The sequence below is a fragment of the Panulirus ornatus genome, chromosome 4 (assembly GCF_036320965.1).
Source record: "Panulirus ornatus isolate Po-2019 chromosome 4, ASM3632096v1, whole genome shotgun sequence".
In the NCBI taxonomy this organism is placed as follows: domain Eukaryota; kingdom Metazoa; phylum Arthropoda; class Malacostraca; order Decapoda; family Palinuridae; genus Panulirus; species Panulirus ornatus.
In genome coordinates, this window is record NC_092227.1 from 10,660,824 (window position 1) to 10,680,381 (window position 19,558).

Genomic DNA, 19,558 nt, shown 5'->3' on the forward strand with positions numbered 1-19,558 from the left:
GTAGTGTCCCCGTAAGTGCGGCTGGCTGGCAGCAATATTCAGCCTTAGCATTTCAAAAATGGTAGAATTTGGTGGCATTGATCATACTATTTTAAGTGTGGTATGTGGCAATAAGGTGTCTAGTTGATTATGTGTTTTGGCCGGTTTTTCATCTATGTTTTAAGGGTATTCGGTCCTTTTTTTGGGTGACAAACTTGGTTAAACTTTTCTTAATTTGGGTGTTCATTCTGTAAAGGATTCCATTTCCAAATTGTTCCAGTTGTCAACGAGGGGTTTGTCACGGGGTGTCCCAAAAGAAATCATTAGTAAAAGCAGTTTACGATAGTTTGAATGCCTATCATGCGTTAAACATAGTAATGAGTAGAATACTTGTACTTACTGATATTTGCCAAGTATGGGAGAGGAAGGTTTATGAGTTAGGGAGTGTGTCGATGAGGCCAGAAGTTTTATTAAGGCGTAATCCTGCTGGTGCAGACTTGGAAGATGGCGTTGTCAGCTTCCTCGACAAGAAGTTTCCATTTAGGACAGGCTGGAGTTGGTAACTTGTTCATTAGCGATATGTATAGTGTGATTTAATCGTATTGGAAAGGATTATAGCTGTTCGAGGTATTGTAGGATTGTGTTAATCTAGAAGGGAGAAATGAGAGTGAGTTTACTTAAGTAGTCATACTTTCGATTATATGATTTTACAAACCACGTTGAGGTTTGTGTAATTTCCTCTTTGTCCTGTGCGAGGAGGGGGTTCTACACTTGGGAGCAGAATTAGATACAAAATAGGGATCTACGATTTGTCACAAACGATAGGTACTTTAAGAAACCTACATCGAAAATACCGAACATGGTTTAGAAATTATATCAGTTGGGTCAGACTTACTGGAAGCAGCAGAGAAGGTATGACAAAGGCTAGAAGGCAAGAGTGAGACCTCAATAGCACCACAATCATGAAACAACCATTGCTTCCCACAGAACCCCAAAGCACCACGTGAAAACTCAAGCCTGGGCCAGCCATCATCCATCTGTGCATACAATGACAATATTTGAATTACCTTAGCTCAGCTAATTTCCTCCCATTACCTAACACGAAATACCATTACATACACCCCCCTAAGCCTGTCGGGTAATGTAAAAAGGCAGCAAAAATACGTTTCCAGAATACTTCCCCAAACACTAAACAAGACTTACACTGATATATACTCTCACTTTATTTCAAAACTTCCCTTTCGCTGTTTAGTTTCCTTCCTAATGTGACCATCCCCCCCAAAAAAATAACAAGTGTAGGCAGCAGTGTCGAGAATTTGGGTTGAGAATGTTTAATCTTTTAGTGGTAGGTTTTGTAAAACAAGATGTATCTTGAGATGATAAAGTCTCTCTGACTTGGTACCGAGAATAGATACTTTTCAAACTTATTCAGTGTTATGGATGTTGGTAATCTGACATGAATAGGAATGAGGACAGCGATGTGGACCACCAAAGTATCCTTTGCATGAAAGTATTTTTGTTGGCTATCATTTCCTATGTTGTTAGGATGATACTGTGCTTGATATTTATGAGATTTTTGGGTGTCTTGGTGGAGGTGCATGTTCTTGACATACTTGTGTGGTGGTTAGGTCTTCCATGTATTCTTTGTCAATAGAGACTGCATTAGCATATGGAAAGGGTGGATAGCAGGAGACATGACTGTCCATTGTAAAGTTATCTGTTTTGGTGGCCTAGAAGTAGTAGCTGAAATAGAATAGCAAAGCAGAAGACACCATCCCACCGACCTCTCCCTCCAAATCAACTGCCAGCAGCACTGTATGCATTGGTGCACAGAGAGGTCATGGTAGAATGAAAGTTTAAAGTATTTCGTTTAGAAGAGCCCAGTACTCTAGAAAATAACAATGAATGTATGTAAAAGGCCTTGAAATATAAAGTTGTAAGTAGAAAGCTTAAAACAATGGTGCATGTGATGAGAAAAGCAAATGAAGATCTACGACAGAAATTAGTAGAATTCAAAGGAGAATAATTATAGATGAAAAGAAGCAGAAGAAAGGTTTGTGCATGTTAGAACACTTGCTCATCCAACATAATCTGTCTGCATCACCACGAAAGTTTTCAGTCACCTTTTTAACCTCAGACACATTTGTAACCATCCTGGCACCTACAGATGTGATCGTGTTAATGATGACGTTCTGAGCTGGCATCCTTCTTCGGGGTGTCTGTAAAGGGTGAGACCTAGTGTTGTGATAAATGTTGACTTGGCAATACTTGCTGTATGGAGTCAGTTGGACTTTTGGGGCAAATAGTGTGAAAGGAATTTCATAGTTGGAAGCTGACATTTTGTTTCCTTAACGAGTTCTGGTTTCTAATGGAACCTAGAGCGAAACTGTGGGGTTTCTTGTAGTACTTCTGCAACAGGACATCAGCATGAGAAGAGTCATGCAGGGCATAACCAGCCCACGGAGGACTGGCCACTCAGGCATTTTCTCGCTGCAGCTCCATTTGAGAATGTTCCTTGCGATGTTTCCATCAAGTTGCTCTGCATTTTGGTCTAGCAGGCCTCGTCAGAGTGATGGAGACAATCAACCACTCCCATTCAACAAAACTCCAACCATACTAGGAACCACATGACATACTCATAAAAATTTACTCCCTACACCAAAAACATAAACACCATTAGAATACCTACTGAAACCTGATCTAGACAAAGAAAAAAATCTTCATTGTATACTTTACAAACACTTAATCCTCTCCAACCTAGATGATCTACATTTCACAATCTTGGACATCCACCTAGTCACAAAAGGAATCAGTAAAGCTATAAACCACACATAACAGCATTGAGAACAGTCACTGGCTGCCTTACAAACACATACATTCAGCACCTGCACAACCGCAACAAAAATAATTTTAAGACAGACTCACCTCAGTAGGCTCCAAACTCAGTTCTTCCCATTCAAACCCCTATAACTAACCATCAGTCCCCAAACAGGGATACAAAATTTACCTTTACCTCAAACTTCATTCTTTACTCAGAGATTCTTCCTTCTCCAACAAACCAAGCAATGATAATTCATGACCCAGTTGCACTAAGCCACTGTCCTCCCACTTCTATCTTAAAACACACCCCAACAAGACTATCCATCTAAAACTACACTCCCCAACACACGAGTTATCTTTTTCCATGTGCATTATAGGCAACACTCATCTCCCCAACACTACAAACACTTTCAGTGTATAACAAAAACTTACCAGTTTTCATCAGTACGGGGGACGACATGCACCAGTTATACCCTCAGTTGTTACATAACCCACTCTTTCATTCAGACACTTAACACCACAATTTCATCCCTTGCATGGAAACTGCCAAAACACTAATTTAGCTCCTCCCAAAAAGGACTCCTTTCTTCACTCCTCACTACCAGGTGCATAATCATGGACAATCACCCACCTCTCATTACCAACTTGCTTCTAACCTACACCAGTCTTAAAATCACTCTTATATTAGTTATTTTTTCATATGCACCATTACTTTTGCTCTTCCCCATCACTGAACTTAAAATTTACCCTCTGAACATTCTTGAACTATTCTATCCCTTTTATCAAATTATCTCAGTTTAGAACAGAACATCAATGTTTCTCTTATCAAACTTAATACATATCTTTCCCTTTTCTTCCTGGTTACATCCAAGCACATTCAGACACCGTTATGATCCTTAAAGAGATCTAATTTACACTTGGCTCCTCTGCTTCCATATTTGGAAAGTGAAAATTCGAGAGAGGAAGGTTTCCAGACCCTTGCTGCTGCTAGTTAGTCATCTCTAGCAACCCACAGCATATCCAAGGGCAGAAATTGTACTCCGCTACCTTGAAGGATAAATTTAGTAACATAAATAATATTAATTACTAGTCCAGAAATAGACATGGGTGATGCAGGTGAGGTTGTCTGGTCCCATAACACTGAGAGGTTACAACAGTTTAATGGTTGTCCACCTACATACATCAACCTGGCTGCTTTGAAAAAAAAAAAATAAATTTGTTGTGGTAAAATAAAAGGGCACATATTAGTTACTTTTGCAAATGGATATTAATATTTCCGCCCTCATTAAAGCCTATATAAGGCTTCTTTCCAAATTAACTATAGCTGCACATAAACTCTTTTTTGCACAAATACATCCTCTTATTTCAGCCAAATTCATTCAAGGTTTTGAACTAAAACAAGATTTCCAAAGATTTTTTTTATAGATTAAGACAATCAACACCAGTTCAAACATTCAACATTATTCACTAATCTAACAAAATCAACATGAAAGTGAATTACCCACTGGGCCTCAGCCAATACCAAATTCCAAGTAAAAAAATAAATCCTTCGGATGTCAGTAACCACTTACAACTCTTACATTTCAGAACAGGAGCAGATATAATACTGTAATGAACAAATTCAACTAAATTCACATAATCATTGACAAGATGTGCACTAAAGAAGTACACTAGATGTAGGTGATCAAGTACACTTGTCATCATCAGATCTTAAATGAATCATGAAATAAACTAGCTTTGTCATTTACTTTTATGTCACATGGATATAGCTAATCTTAGATGTGCAGTTTTGAAGATATGAACCAGGAAAAAAAAATTTCATCCTTAACAATTTACAAGTTAATAAATCCCCCAGAAAAACTAAATATTCTCCTCAATACATTATTACTAAGGAAGAAAGAGGCAATGTGCTTATATTTTCTATCAGTAATACTGGGAGCTGAAGTCATGACAATTCCTAAAGACATGAAATCCAAATGCAAACCCAAATTACTGCTTTTGACTGATTTCTAAAGTTGAATCACCAAAAATACGGGTGTCATACTCTAAATAATATGCAAGACCTTAAGAGTTTTGGAAAATCTAATTACAATTACAAATATATATATAAATAAACCACCTATGGTAATTGACTTAATAATTACAATTCCTGCAGGATCCTTGCAACAAAATAGGTACCTAGTAAGTACCTTGTTAATAGGATTTTTTTTTCTATGTTTACTCATGATGACCTGCTTAGAGTTTCAAGCTACTATAACTGGGAATTAAATTTTCAAGTAATGCACACAGAGAAAAAGATAGTGCTGATGTAAACATTTCACCAGATACACTCCTAATTATTCTGATTTTGAAAGCCTGAGCTAATTCTTCTTATGCTCTACATCAGAATGTAAACGAAGAACTTCTTTGGCCACAGACCCATACAAAAGTTTGCCAGTTTCATCAAAAAAGTTCTCAATGGTGAGAACAACACGGGCCTCTTTGGCCTTCCCTGTCTTACCAGTTTTCTGGGTAAGACGAAGGTGGTACTTGTTGTCAAACCTGCAAATATATATATATATATATTAATTTTAAGTTAAAAACCGGAAAATACATATAATAATTTTAAGTTACAATCCATATTCACAACCTTGAGCCTTTTATGAATGAAGGGTTAACATTCTCTTATCTTTGGTAACATACAAATTACTTTTTTTTATGCAAGCTAATATGGCAAAGGGAAATCAGTAACCTAATCAAGGACATCATATTAACGCTGCACATATAAATACCCTAGCCTAATCCAGGTACCTAATTTACCAACCAACCCTAAGGGAAGGAGAAACAGCTGGGTTGCCTACAGACCGACTGCCACAACCAGGATTCTAACGTGCACAACCTCACGTGGCCTCTGAATGTATGTCATTTGGTCTACCAAGTTGCACTCTTTTATTGTACTTAAACATTTTCTCACCCAGTTTAGCAGCAATTTCACTGTATTTTGGGAATGAAAGAAAATGTATAAAATACTAAAAAGTGTAGGATATCAGTCCCATGAGCAAAGAGACACAAGGTATCTAGGGGTTAGATCCTTCTAACTACTTATCTAACAGGTGAAGCAGTAGTTTTCCCTATTTGTTGCTAACCGCTATACAATGATTATGGCAGATCACTCATTTTAAGGCCTGTCTTCAACCAATCAGTCTATTTTAGTTATGTCACCAACTCAACTCAATCCATGGGACTAATCCCCCAGGCAGCTCATTACCTGCAAGTTATGTGTGTCAACACAAAAGCTACAATCATCAGTAACAGGTCTAGGCAAGAAAACAAAAAATGCTCACAGAAAGCAAAAGTTTTCAAACTTTAAAATCCACTTTTCCCCTCTGATGTTTTTCCTGCAAGCAATTATATCATACCTGCATAAAAGTATGCAAGAATCCACACAAATAGGTGTTGGATGCACTGGTAAGGATCTGCAGTTGAAGAAAGTATCTGGGAGGGCAAGTGGTAAAGCCAGCAACTGTTGAGCAGTTTTAAGGACACAATGTTTGTCATATTTCATATATTTCAGTGTCCATAAATGTACGGTATATGTGTTATAAGTCCTCCTTTGAAGCCAAGTTGTCTGTCTTGGCTTTGGAGTATGTAACTAACGAAGGATTTGTGGGATTTGTAAAATGTTGGAACCTAACGTTTAACAAGTGCTTTTTACCATAAGAATAAATCCAAAAACTCAAAATTACCTATATGGAATTATATATTTTGGCTTCCCTCTAAAAAGCTGATCAATCTGTTTACATTAACATCTTTCTTTCAAACTATTCGCCATTTCCCGCGTTAGCAAGGTAGCGTTAAGAACAGAGGACTGGGCCTCGGAGGGAATATCCTCACCCGGCCTCGTTCTCTGTTCCTTCTTTTGGAAAATTAAAAAAAAAAAAAAAAAGAGAGGGGAGGATTTCCAGCCGCCCGCTCCCTCCCCTTTTAGTCGCCTTCTACGACACGCAGGGAATACATGGGAAGTATTAACATAACTAGCTAAATTTTCTCTTAAGCCTTTATCTCTAACATTCATATAATTCATTGTCGACCCCTTAATTTTTTGGCATTTTTTGGGTCATATTGCAGTTGCAGGTGTCACATGTTGGGGTAGATCTACTCTTCAAGTGATATGGGTTAACATATTGTACGGCTTTGTCAACCATCAACGAATTGTCTAAAAAGGCTTTTCCTGTTGAAGAAGGAATGCCAAACTTTAAACACCTTTCTTTATGGTTTCCAAATACCAACTAGCTTGCCATTTCCAGCTAACATTCTCTTCATTGTTTACTTTGTCCATAAAAGCATTGTGAAGTATAACTCTCATATATACCTTACCTTACATTCTTGGCCAAGGAATTTCTTTGATCTATGGGGCTCTTGCAGTATTCAAGAAGCCTATCACATCCACCAAGTGGGTTGTGTGTGTGTGTGTCTATGTGGGGCAAATGTGCAGCAAGATGTGTTACCTTACTGTACCTTCTTGCCCTAGGAGTCCTATCCTATGAGGCTCCTGCAGCACTCACTCAGGAAGCTGGCCACATCCACCATTTGCGACAAAAGATCATAAAATGTGATTTGTGAGCATCTATCTGCAAAAAGTGCAAAGCAATTGAGTAGCAAGTCCTTGAAGTCAATGGACTGAGCCACAGCATATGAAGCAGCCACGGGAATTGACGGCAAAGGTCTGTGGTGGCCAAGTTGTGGAGAGGAGCCTCTGGTTTTACTGCAATACACAAGACAACTAAAGAATGGATGTGAGCAAATGAGGCCTTTACCTCATACATGGTCAGCTTCCTCAGCAACATGGGAGCCCAATATCGAAGACAAAAGGAACTCCTGGGACAGCAGGATTACACTAAGGTGTACATACATATATGCACATATCTGGCACCCAGTGTTTCCAGGCCTCACCTACAAGTGATAATAAAACACACGAGAAGTCACCTTCAACAAACCTGTACGACTATCAGAGGATGGAAGGAACTATAGAATTTCTGAGGGCCTTCTCAGCCCCAAAAGAGCCAATCTTACCCAAATCCCATATCGAGTACAAACATGAAGTTTTGCAGCAGCCCTAAAAAAAAAAGTCCTAGCACTGTATGACTGAACTACTTAGTCACAATTATCCACCACAAAGCTTCATAGATTGACCAGATGTGATGAACCTTGAATTCACAACTGAAAGATGGCACAGAGGAGAAAAGCTAGACATGTGGTGAGCAATGTGTGCTAACCCTTACATTTTGACAAAATCTCATAGGTATAAAATCATGAACAGGCAAGAACTGTAGTATTTTTTCACAAGAATTTACTACATCTTTCCAGCTTTGTATACCCTGGTATGTTTCACAAGACTTTACACCTTCCTTTTAAGCTTTGTATATCTAAGTATTTTTTCCTTAAAATACAAAAGTATAAATAATATACAGGAGGTCAAGAGAAAGGTGCAAGAGGTGAAAAAAAGGGCAAATGAGAGTTGGGGTGAGAGACTATCAGTAAATTTTAGGGAGAATAAAAAGATGTTCTGGAAGGAGGTAAATAGGGTGCGTAAGACAAGGGAGCAAATGGGAACTTCAGTGAAGGGCGTAAATGGGGAGGTGATAACAAGTAGTGGTGATGTGAGAAGGAGATGGAATGAGTATTTTGAAGGTTTGTTGAATGTGTCTGATGACAGAGTGGCAGATATAGGGTGTTTTGGTCGAGGTGGTGTGCAAAGTGAGAGGGTTAGGGAAAATGATTTGGTAAACAGAGAAGAGGTAGTAAAAGCTTTGCGGAAGATGAAAGCCGGCAAGGCAGCAGGTTTGGATGGTATTGCAGTGGAATTTATTAAAAAAGGGGGTGACTGTATTGTTGACTGGTTGGTAAGGTTATTTAATGTATGTATGACTCATGGTGAGGTGCCTGAGGATTGGCGGAATGCGTGCATAGTGCCATTGTACAAAGGCAAAGGGGATAAGAGTGAGTGCTCAAATTACAGAGGTATAAGTTTGTTGAGTATTCCTGGTAAATTATATGGGAGGGTATTGATTGAGAGGGTGAAGGCATGTACAGAGCATCAGATTGGGGAAGAGCAGTGCGGTTTCAGAAGTGGTAGAGGATGTGTGGATCAGGTGTTTGCTTTGAAGAATGTATGTGAGAAATACTTAGAAAAGCAAATGGATTTGTATGTAGCATTTATGGATCTGGAGAAGGCATATGATAGAGTTGATAGAGATGCTCTGTGGAAGGTATTAAGAATATATGGTGTGGGAGGCAAGTTGTTAGAAGCAGTGAAAAGTTTTTATCGAGGATGTAAGGCATGTGTACGTGTAGGAAGAGAGGAAAGTGATTGGTTCTCAGTGAATGTAGGTTTGCGGCAGGGGTGTGTGATGTCTCCATGGTTGTTTAATTTGTTTATGGATGGGGTTGTTAGGGAGGTAAATGCAAGAGTCCTGGAAAGAGGGGCAAGTATGAAGTCTGTTGGGGATGAGAGAGCTTGGGAAGTGAGTCAGTTGTTGTTCGCTGATGATACAGCGCTGGTGGCTGATTCATGTGAGAAACTGCAGAAGCTGGTGACTGAGTTTGGTAAAGTGTGTGGAAGAAGAAAGTTAAGAGTAAATGTGAATAAGAGCAAGGTTATTAGGTACAGTAGGGTTGAGGGTCAAGTCAATTGGGAGGTGAGTTTGAATGGAGAAAAACTGGAGGAAGTGAGGTGTTTTAGATATCTGGGAGTGGATCTGTCAGCGGATGGAACCATGGAAGCGGAAGTGGATCATAGGGTGGGGGAGGGGGCGAAAATTTTGGGAGCCTTGAAAAATGTGTGGAAGTCGAGAACAGTATCTCGGAAAGCAAAAATGGGTATGTTTGAAGGAATAGTGGTTCCAACAATGTTGTATGGTTGCGAGGCGTGGGCTATGGATAGAGTTGTGCGCAGGAGGATGGATGTGCTGGAAATGAGATGTTTGAGGACAATGTGTGGTGTGAGGTGGTTTGATCGAGTAAGTAACGTAAGGGTAAGAGAGATGTGTGGAAATAAAAAGAGCGTGGTTGAGAGAGCAGAAGAGGGTGTTTTGAAATGGTTTGGTCACATGGAGAGAATGAGTGAGGAAAGATTGACCAAGAGGATATATGTGTCGGAGGTGGAGGGAACGAGGAGAAGAGGGAGACCAAATTGGAGGTGGAAAGATGGAGTGAAAAAGATTTTGTGTGATCGGGGCCTGAACATGCAGGAGGGTGTAAGGAGGGCAAGGAATAGAGTGAATTGGAGCGATGTGGTATACAGGGGTTGACGTGCTGTCAGTGGAGTGAATCAGGGCATGTGAAGCGTCTGGGGTAAACCATGGAAAGGTGTGTAGGTATGTATATTTGCGTGTGTGGACGTGTGTATGTACATGTGTATGGGGGGGGGGGGGGGTTGGGCCATTTCTTTCGTCTGTTTCCTTGCGCTACCTCGCAAACGCGGGAGACAGCGACAAAGTATAAAAAAAAAAAAAAATAAAAAAAATAAATAATATGTGGTAAATCTATACAATCAGGAAAATTTGGGTAAAACCTTCCAGTTACAGAAATTCCATTACCTTGGAAGGGGACTACTTTACATCACTTAGTCCATCAAGGGTGTTCTACAGCATATTTAATTCCTTTCCTAAACAAATCCTGTCATTTTCATGTTACCGTATCATTCTTGTTTTTCATCAAGCAATATTACAATTCATGCATACAAAAAACTGTACCTACATTTTTTCTGTTTCATCCAACCTCCAAAAGCTTTTCCAGAATATCCATAACACTAACTTCAATGCATTTTTCCTTTCAATCTTATTGAGCTTTTCACTACCAGTCACAATGCCATTTTTATAATAAAATTAAGAAATTTCACAAAACCAAAGTTTACCTCTTAAGAGAAGAGGAGGCATTCCACACATCATCTGGATCTATCCCCGCAGCATCTTTGTTTAGGGCTGTGCAGAAGATTCCACGTTCAAGGTAGGTAGTGTACCAAGTCAGGACTCCCATCATGATGAAGTATGCCACCACACACACACACATTACTGTCCTAACAAGCCATCAATAGTAAATAAAAATATATTAATCCAATTCACTCACATCAGGCAACAAAGTTTTCATAGCAAGATTCTCTTCATGCCACAATGCTCAAAATGAAGAAAATGGCATACGAGTCAAATGAGATGGAAAAACTGAGGCATCTTTTGGTCTTCTAATGAGACAGACTTAGAAGGCAACTGGATATACAGTAAACCCTTGATTCAACAGATTTTGGATTTAACAGACCGGGCAAACAATATTACATTAATTACTAATAAAAAAAAAACTCAAATGCAGCCCTATACCCATTTGGCAGTGTAGGGTATAATCGTTCTGTTTTGGTCTCAGTCTGCCTCAAGCTACCATGCAGTCAGGTTGTATAGAGAATTGTGACTATGTTAAATAATTTTGCAATTCTTTTAATTCAAAATGCCATCAAGTAATTGAGGAGTTGAAAGAAAGTGTATGATCTGTACACTGTATTACTGTACATTGTATGAGAAAAAATGGCCCATAGGTTACATTCTCAATTTAACAGAGTTTCGACATCAACAGACCCCCCTACTCGATTAGTCTGTTAAATCGAGGGTTTACTGTACTGATGTTAATGGAAAAATGCCAATTTTTCACAGGTAAATACCATGTCACTGTGTTATCCAATGTTTGCTGCTGAACTTTATTCTGATAACACCAACCATCCTTTTCCAAGGAATAATTCTGTCATTTTTGTATTTTACTTTCCTTTATAAATTTTTCTTCACTATACCTTTCAAACCACAAAGGAAAAGATTTAGAGTCTGCAAGACTTTTTGAGCACTGGTTGATGAGTAAAAGAGTATAAACCATTAACATTAATCCTAACTCAGAAAAAATATAGTTTTTCATTAACATCTGTGCTAAAAATTACATTTGATTTTTTGTTTTAATAATATTTCAATAACAGTGGTACTAAAAGCACCACCATCATCACAAATGACTTCAAGCTACAATTAATAACTCAGTGTCAATATGATATTAATAACCAAACCTATCACTAAGTTGGGGTTTTAGAAGTAATAGAGAGATAGTGCAGGGTGGAGGTAAAACAGCTGTGGAGGGAATCTAAAAAGTATGACAGTATGTCACCTCCACATGTATGAAGTCACTTCAATCTACTTTATCCCATCCATGTTTCTCAACAAACTGAAAGATTAGGCACCTGCAACTCAAAGCCTCTTTCACTCCATCCTTTCAATTCTTTCTCAGTCTTCTGCTCTCACTCACCCCCTCCACTTCTATGTCATTCTAAGTTAGTTTTCCTCTCATTCTCTCCATACATCCATACCACTTCACCACACCCTGGTCAGCTCTCTCAACCAGACCGTACTTGCAACCACACCTTGCTTTTGTACAGTCATTCTTTACATGATCAACTTTCCTTACCCCATGCTGTCTGTTGGAATATAATTTCAAACACATCCATCCTCTTCCTTTCTTGTCCATTCAAATTCCTGGACTCACATCCACCCAAAACAAGCATGACTATTATGCCTTCAAACATATCCATCTACAGCACTAAAAACAATTCCTTCGTCTTCCACACAGTATTCAATGCACACAGGAATTCTGCTCCATCTCCCACCCTGTGACTTATTTTGGCTCCTATGTCCACTCTCAGATACTTAAAGCACATCAACTCCACCATGTTCCCTCCCTTCAAATTCATACTCAGCCCATCCTATCTTGCCCCATTTTTACACATTATCACTTGCTCCTATTAAATACTCTCCCTAATTCACACACCAAACATATAACCTTAAAGTGTACAAAAAATACCACTTTTTAAATCAGGTGACCAATGTTCACAAACATTAGCCATTGCACAAAAGCCTAAACTTAAGTCAGTTTTCAACATTTCCTAATAATAAACTGGCAGTCTTATAAGTGATTTTTTATTAGTTTTTACCAAATGTTTCAAAATGATGTATAGCAAACTGTGTGATTTTTAAATGGTCAAACAGTTTATGAACCATGATAAACTTCTTACCTGGACTGAGGGAAAGGATAAAGCCAGTCCCAAACAAGAGCAAAGAAAGAGAATCCCACAGCCACAGATGATATCATAAGTCGTCCATCAAGTAGTTTATGGCTCTCAACATAGCTGAACCGTGACAGCAATACCTGGAAAGAAGGTAAGGAAAACATTACTCTTTTAAGATAATTCCCTTCCACGTTCTCTGTTTTATACCATATTCAGACCTGGATAGTATGAGAAGAATTTTGCCCACATACTTTGTCCACTGACCATTTTCATACTTTCAAGAGGAAAAGCCCAACAAAAACATGTATTTTTAATCAAGCAATGAAAATATTACAATCTTTTGCATATGTCAAACAAGATCATTTTAAATCTGGTATAAAAGAGACATTACTGTCTCCAACAATTAAATGATGTGATTCCTATTACGTAATACCATTCTTATATTATGGGAAGATTACAAAATTCACATTAATATTCACTATGCCCATTGCATTCAATGGGTTACATTATAACAAGTGCCATAATGTAATGCACTCAAAGGGTTACAAAGGAGGAAAAATTCATTAACCTCTATTCATTACTCAAAGCTTCTAACTAGAAAATCTAACTACCGACTGAATCAGAGGTAAAATTTGATAACGCTTGTGAATGAAAGGGTGTATCGTTAACTATTAATAATACAAATTAATGGTTTGGTCAATCTAACTTGTAATGCAACTACAAGTTCTGAATTTTGTAGAACCATTATCACCAATACTGCCAAGAAGACAGCTGTAAATAAAGTTTTTAAACTTTTGAGAATGTTTGTGTGTTAGCACTAACACCAGTATTAAAACGCTTTTTTAAATTTTTATCAGTTTCATCCTAATTTCATACTTATGAATTACTTCAACACTTTCAAGATGTTTGTGTTTTAGTACTAACATCAATAATCAAAATATGTCTATAAAAGCTTAATGTTTCAACTTAATTCTATATTTCTTAATTAATTCAACTTATCTAAACAGTTAAGCTAGTTTACATTATCTAAAGCTTAAATATTTTTCATACTGCTTTATAACCACTGATGTGCATAAAAATGATTTCATTAAGTAAAAACACAATAAATGCGAAGAAAAAGTTTACATATAATAGAACTAAAAGAAATTCTACATAATTATACTAATGATCAATCCTGATGTTTTCAAAAAGATGAAATATACTTACATCTTTCACTGCATCATCCAGTGCATTTTTGAGGGCATTTCCATCCCATTTGTTCACTTTTGGTGGGTTTTCCTCCATTATCTCAAGGTATTTGTCTATAAAATAGAAACGTACATTGTAAAACAACAACATTACAAGATATTTCAGGTTTCTCAATACAAATTTGTAGCTGAAGGCCTGCATAAATACTTAGCAAGAATATAAAAGCAATGCTACCTTCCTCAAAACATTGTTCCTCTTCATACAAAATTATCCAAAGCTTTGCTTTTTCTAACGGCATTCTTACCAAGAGTACGAGTTTTAAAACAAAATATAAATTAAGGAGTATAAACCTCATGAATACATACACACAAAACACTTCTTAGAATTTATACAATAAAATACACTTAGTCAATCACAACAAATACTCTCTGATGCCCATTCCTTCCTGGAATTCCCATCAAGAGGGTGGCGATGGCAAGAGTCTCTGCTTATCCCTATCCTTATGTGCTTTCCTTGAATGCAATGAATACTCTCCAATCTTTAAAACCAATAGATGGGGATGAAATGGGAGCAACCAGTGTACATACCATGGTGTGGATGGAGACATCTGATGAATTAAATAACTGTGCAATGTGAAAAAATAAAGTAGCTTTTTTTTTATTAGATTGGATGTCTATGTTTCACTTTAACACACTAGGGATATGCATGAAAGATTTTAAAGTTTGCACCTGAAACAACCCATGGAATCAGGAATGGAGGTACTTTTGATATACATACATTGAATGCTAATGATCACAAGAAGGCATTATGTAAAACAAGCTATTTTTGAAAATTAAAAAGTTTACTCCTGTTTTGGTTTTGTTTTACTGGTCATCACTAACATTATTACTACCATGAACCAGGAGTTCCTCTTTAGACACTGCATGACACCATAAGGTGTTACCCAAACGACAAAACAACCTAATGTAGAGCATTATGTTGTCCATTTCCCTTGATATCAGTTCACTCACTGAACTTAATCACAATTCAGAATCATGCCAAGAGATTGTATACTATCAAGAATGTGAATATTTGTTTGAAGTTTAGACTTTCTTCCCCAACTAAAACAAAAAATGTACATTTTCACAGGGCAGTTAATGTAAAAAAAAATGTTGGTCAGACTGCAATGTGAAGTTGTGCATTTCCAGTACTAAACAACTGTTTTAGTCGAAACCAACCAATAATTAGTTCTGCCTCATAGTGATACTTTGGATGCCAAAAAGATATTGCATTTACAAGTGCCCTCTACTGTTGCCTGTTATTGAGCATTTTGGACCAATTTCTAAATCTGTACTGCCTTATTCAGAACAGACAATGTATCGTGAGGTGTAACATATTAACTAGTTTGAGATAAGCTACTTATTTTGACTGACAAACCCACCCAATGATTATATTACATGAAGATGCCAATTTATGTCTGCTTTTGAAAAGGATGCTTAAACTTTAAGATATGTTTATGCCCCATTACAATTTACAGTTTGGCTTAACTAGAGCAATGAAGTACTAATTTCATACCACCACTATAAATTTTAGACTTTCAGATTTCTGCTATAGTTGAGGATTTGTCTACCAGCAAGTTTGACACTACTTCTATTTTCATGTCAACTTATGCATCCATTAAATAAAACAGCTACATAAACCAGCTGACATAATTAAATTTTTGATTGTTTCATTGGAAGTACATTCAGTTATAGCTGTTGCTTGTTTTTGCAAAACATGCAGACCATTGTCATGATGGTAAAATTGTAATCTTTAGTTTGTTCATGACACCTTTAATATTACTATGGGTTTCCTTCTTGTGATACAAGCAAACTCTTACACAGGAACAAAATCTGAAGACTGAAGGAATATTCTGCCATTACCATGCAACTCAATAAATGAAAAGGCTTACTAAAGAAAATAAAGTTATGTAGTGTTTATATTCACCCACCAATTTGAGCAAAGCATATGGATGTCACAATTCATATACTTTACATATAAAGGAAATTACACAGTAATTTCAAATGATTTCTGCTATGTCTGGTATTATACATGTATTGTTTCACATTAACATAATTTTCACGGATGAATGGATTATTTTTAATGGTCCTTTGCAGAAAATTTTTTCTGATAATGAATATGCAAATCATACGTACTTAAATGTAATGCTGTAAATAAAAATGCAACACTGGAGAGGTGTTATTAACTCTCTCCAATACTGATGTTCTAAAGCACTATTAACTTTGATACTGATGTTCCAAAACATGGTTTACAAGTAGTGGAATATTTTCATAAAATAGGGTTGTAATCCCAAATTTAGTGGAACACTTTCATACAATCAGGTTGTAGTTTGAAGTTCTTTTCCATACTATAACAATAAAGAACTTGAAGGTACGTAGGGCTTTGAGGATGTGAAAATATGATGCTAAATAATGTAAAATAAAGAAAAACATGAAAATCAACAGATGCAAGGATAATATAACCAAATTTTCTCATGGTGCCAAGATCTATCTTTACTTTCAGTGCTACATCAGAATTACATTAAATATTGATGCTGTCATCTGCCTTAATCTACTAAGTGATGCTGCTAAAAAAAAATGCATTCAAAGCAACTTTCTTCAGCATTCTTATTTGAAAACTCATGAGCTCATCCTTTAAAACTACATTTTCACAAAGCAAGTGAGAACAGTACACCGGGAGATGATCAAACATTTCAGGTGAATTGACTGTCTTCAGTCTCAGGATACCAAATTTGAGAATTTTCAGCTAGAACTGAAGTTGAACTAATATGATGTATCACTCAGATTTCCCTGATCTTCATTTCTAACATCAATATTGCCCTATTTAACTAATTCACAAATGCCGATATGTACATATTTCATTCTCAGTTCGCTGCGGCTATGGCATACACAGTGAAAATTCCTGAATTAACTCATCTACCTCAAGGCAAAATATGAAACCAATAATGCTTGTTGTGGAACTCTTCCACTTTCACCTAAAGTCATAGCCTAATTTTTTCCATATATTGGTTGTTTTAAGGGGAAAGGTCAACAAGGCCAGTGTGAGATACGTGCCCTCATTCAAACCACTTAGTGGACAAGTTTTGTAACAAAAACAATTAAAAAATACCATGCAACTCAATACATATGCCTGGCAGCACACTCCTAGTATAACTCATATGATTCACAGATAAAGGAAGTGTAGTAAATTTCAACCGTTTCACAAGTTTTGAGTTGTGTATTGTTGTGCATCAACATAAGAACTGAATGAAGCAGTGCAGAATCCAAACAAACAACAGCTGAATGTTCTGGTCATCTGTTCACATGATGGTCGCTTTTCTTATGTCCTCATGCACAGCACGAGGATATCAAAAAATGACAGGACGCCATAGCATCCCTCCTGTTCATACATTATTTGCAAAATTTCAACAAGTGTTACAAATGCATCACTTGAACCTAACAGCCTTGGCCAAACCTAATATGTTGGGGTAGAAGAGCCCTAAAGACCGCACAAGGTTTAAGTGTCCGATTTTTTTTCCGATCTTTTTTCCAAGTGCTTTACTCCACAATTTCCCTCTGCTTCAAATGCCCAACCAGCTTTATGAAAACTTATAATTGATGGACTGCAGGTGCTACATCTAAAATCCTACACCGTGTATCACCTATAATCATAACAATACCAGAAAATTACCCTCATATGCTTTGATTTTTTTACGTATTACCCAGTTTTACTTAATCCAAAATATTCCCTAATATTATACTAATACCTATATCGCTTAATGTAACAATGATTCAGATCATGCTCTCCAAGTGCCATCGTAATTTCTAAAAACTACACCAGCATAGAATAAAACAACTCAATAATTAAAGCAAAGATTCATAACTAAACGAGACAGACAGACCTAATCTCGACCAAACTACGAGCTGCACATCCAAACTAAACATTCAGACCTGTAAATCCAGTAATGAACATGATCTAATTACCAAATCTGAAACATTCAAAGAACTTTGAGTCCAGTAATGAATATTATCTAATTACAAAAAGACTATTTGTTCCACCTGTGCTGACTAACTGGCAAAACGAGTCACAGCATTAACTCCATTAACTTGTGGGGTAATGAACCATCACCATTTAAAGATCAGGAAGGTGGGTGTTCTCGAGTGTGGGGGGGGGTCGAAGTAAACATCCCACCTAACAACATACCATCCACTTAATGGACAATAACAGCTAGTTTACAGTAGCCAGCCTTTCTAGCTGCAATGCTGCGCTGGTGCTGGTTCCAGTCATCTAAAACATATCGCCAGGTGGACAGAAATGCATGTGGGATCCAAGCTGGTAGCATGACACTCTCTGACCATACCATTTACAGGTAAACGTGACCGTCTGAGAGCGACTGGAAAGCACACCATAACCCAAAGTTAAAGGATACTCTCATTACAATTCTCAACAACACATATCTAAGTGTTAAACAGTGGGAGAGGAATACTTACAGCTGTCAGGTCGGTAGCGGTGTTGTTGTGCTCAGTGCGCCGAGTTACTTTCCGGCGTTTTGATTGGATGGTCGACAAACGAACGGCCAATGAAAAGCGCCTACGTATCTTCCTCCATCACAGTCATAGCCACAGTGTACCACACACTACAAGCCTAAGACACACAACTATTATAACTAAAGTATTTCATATATATGTGTATATATATATATATATATATATATATATATATATATATATATATATATATAACCTAAATTCCAGTCAATATTCCAGTAAATATAAAAGTTGAACTGTCAAATATATATATTCCATGGTTTATGATGAAAAATCATACATATCGGAGATGAAATTGACTTACACATCAACTTAATAAAATCCCCTTTTGAGAATAGTTCGAGGTGTATAACGTGAATTTCAAGGATGTTTTTGCTTACGGATTACCACCTTTGGAACCGTGAACGATATCCGATAACTAAAAGCAGAGGGACTGAAAGTCGAGTATACACGAGGTATAACGAAGATTTAAGGTTAGGTTGAAGGAAAAAGAAGAAAAAAAAAAGTGTGAACTACTCCGTTCCGGCGGAACGAAGGAATTGCATATATACATCAAGTCGGGAGATCTCGCGTGACACCTGTTTCCATCCCCAAACAGTAAAAATCAGGGATTTCTCTCCCGGTCGTGGAGTCAATCTCATTTGTATGACTTTTCGTAGTGGTGAGGAGGTGAAGATACGCGGGTAACATAATAATGTGAGCTCCTGCTGCTGGTATAGGAGCAGGGGAAGAGATCAGGAAGAAATCCCATGGTAAACTGGAGAAATGAGAGGGTGCCTTTGCACGTGGATATACCCCACGGAGGAAGCGTTGCAAAGGTTGCTTGCTTGTCCTGCATGCATGGACGCCATGAGAAATACTCTCAAGGAAAAAACAAAACATGTACGTAGCAAACTACCTTGAACGGTGCAGGTCAACTGAAAAGAAAAAAAAAAAGAAA

The 19,558-nt window shown here is 37.4% G+C and overlaps 1 protein-coding gene across 2 annotated transcripts; it reads right to left on the reverse strand.

The window, feature by feature from the left end:
- Positions 1-4,202: 4,202 nt before the first annotated feature.
- Spase25 (Signal peptidase complex subunit Spase25) lies at positions 4,203-18,715 on the reverse strand. 2 transcript variants are annotated; one of them, XM_071693676.1, is made up of 5 exons: positions 18,562-18,715; positions 14,072-14,166; positions 12,872-13,005; positions 10,694-10,855; positions 4,203-5,340 (listed from the first exon to the last, which is right to left on the reverse strand). In XM_071693676.1, the coding sequence occupies exons 2-5, from the start codon at positions 14,147-14,149 to the stop codon at positions 5,160-5,162; spliced, it is 555 nt and encodes a 184-aa protein (XP_071549777.1). In that variant the 5' UTR covers positions 14,150-14,166; positions 18,562-18,715; the 3' UTR covers positions 4,203-5,159. The 2 variants fall into 2 exon arrangements, with proteins under 2 accessions (XP_071549777.1, XP_071549785.1); XM_071693684.1 differs by lacking the exon at positions 18,562-18,715 and adding an exon at positions 18,275-18,416.
- Between the last annotated feature and the right edge of the window lie 843 nt (positions 18,716-19,558).

What these genes read in the sequence shown, in the direction of transcription:
- Spase25 (XM_071693676.1), bottom strand. Translation starts at nt 14,149, where the DNA reads ATGGAGGAAAACCCACCAAAAGTGAACAAATGGGATGGAAATGCCCTC. An exon ending in TGGATGATGCAGTGAAAGAT is followed by an intron (nt 13,006 to 14,071) that starts GTAAGTATATTT and finishes CCTTCTTTCCAG; the next exon opens with GTATTGCTGTCACGGTTCAG. An exon ending in GCCTCCTCTTCTCTTAAGAG is followed by an intron (nt 5,341 to 10,693) that starts GTAAACTTTGGT and finishes ATATATTTGCAG; the next exon opens with GTTTGACAACAAGTACCACC.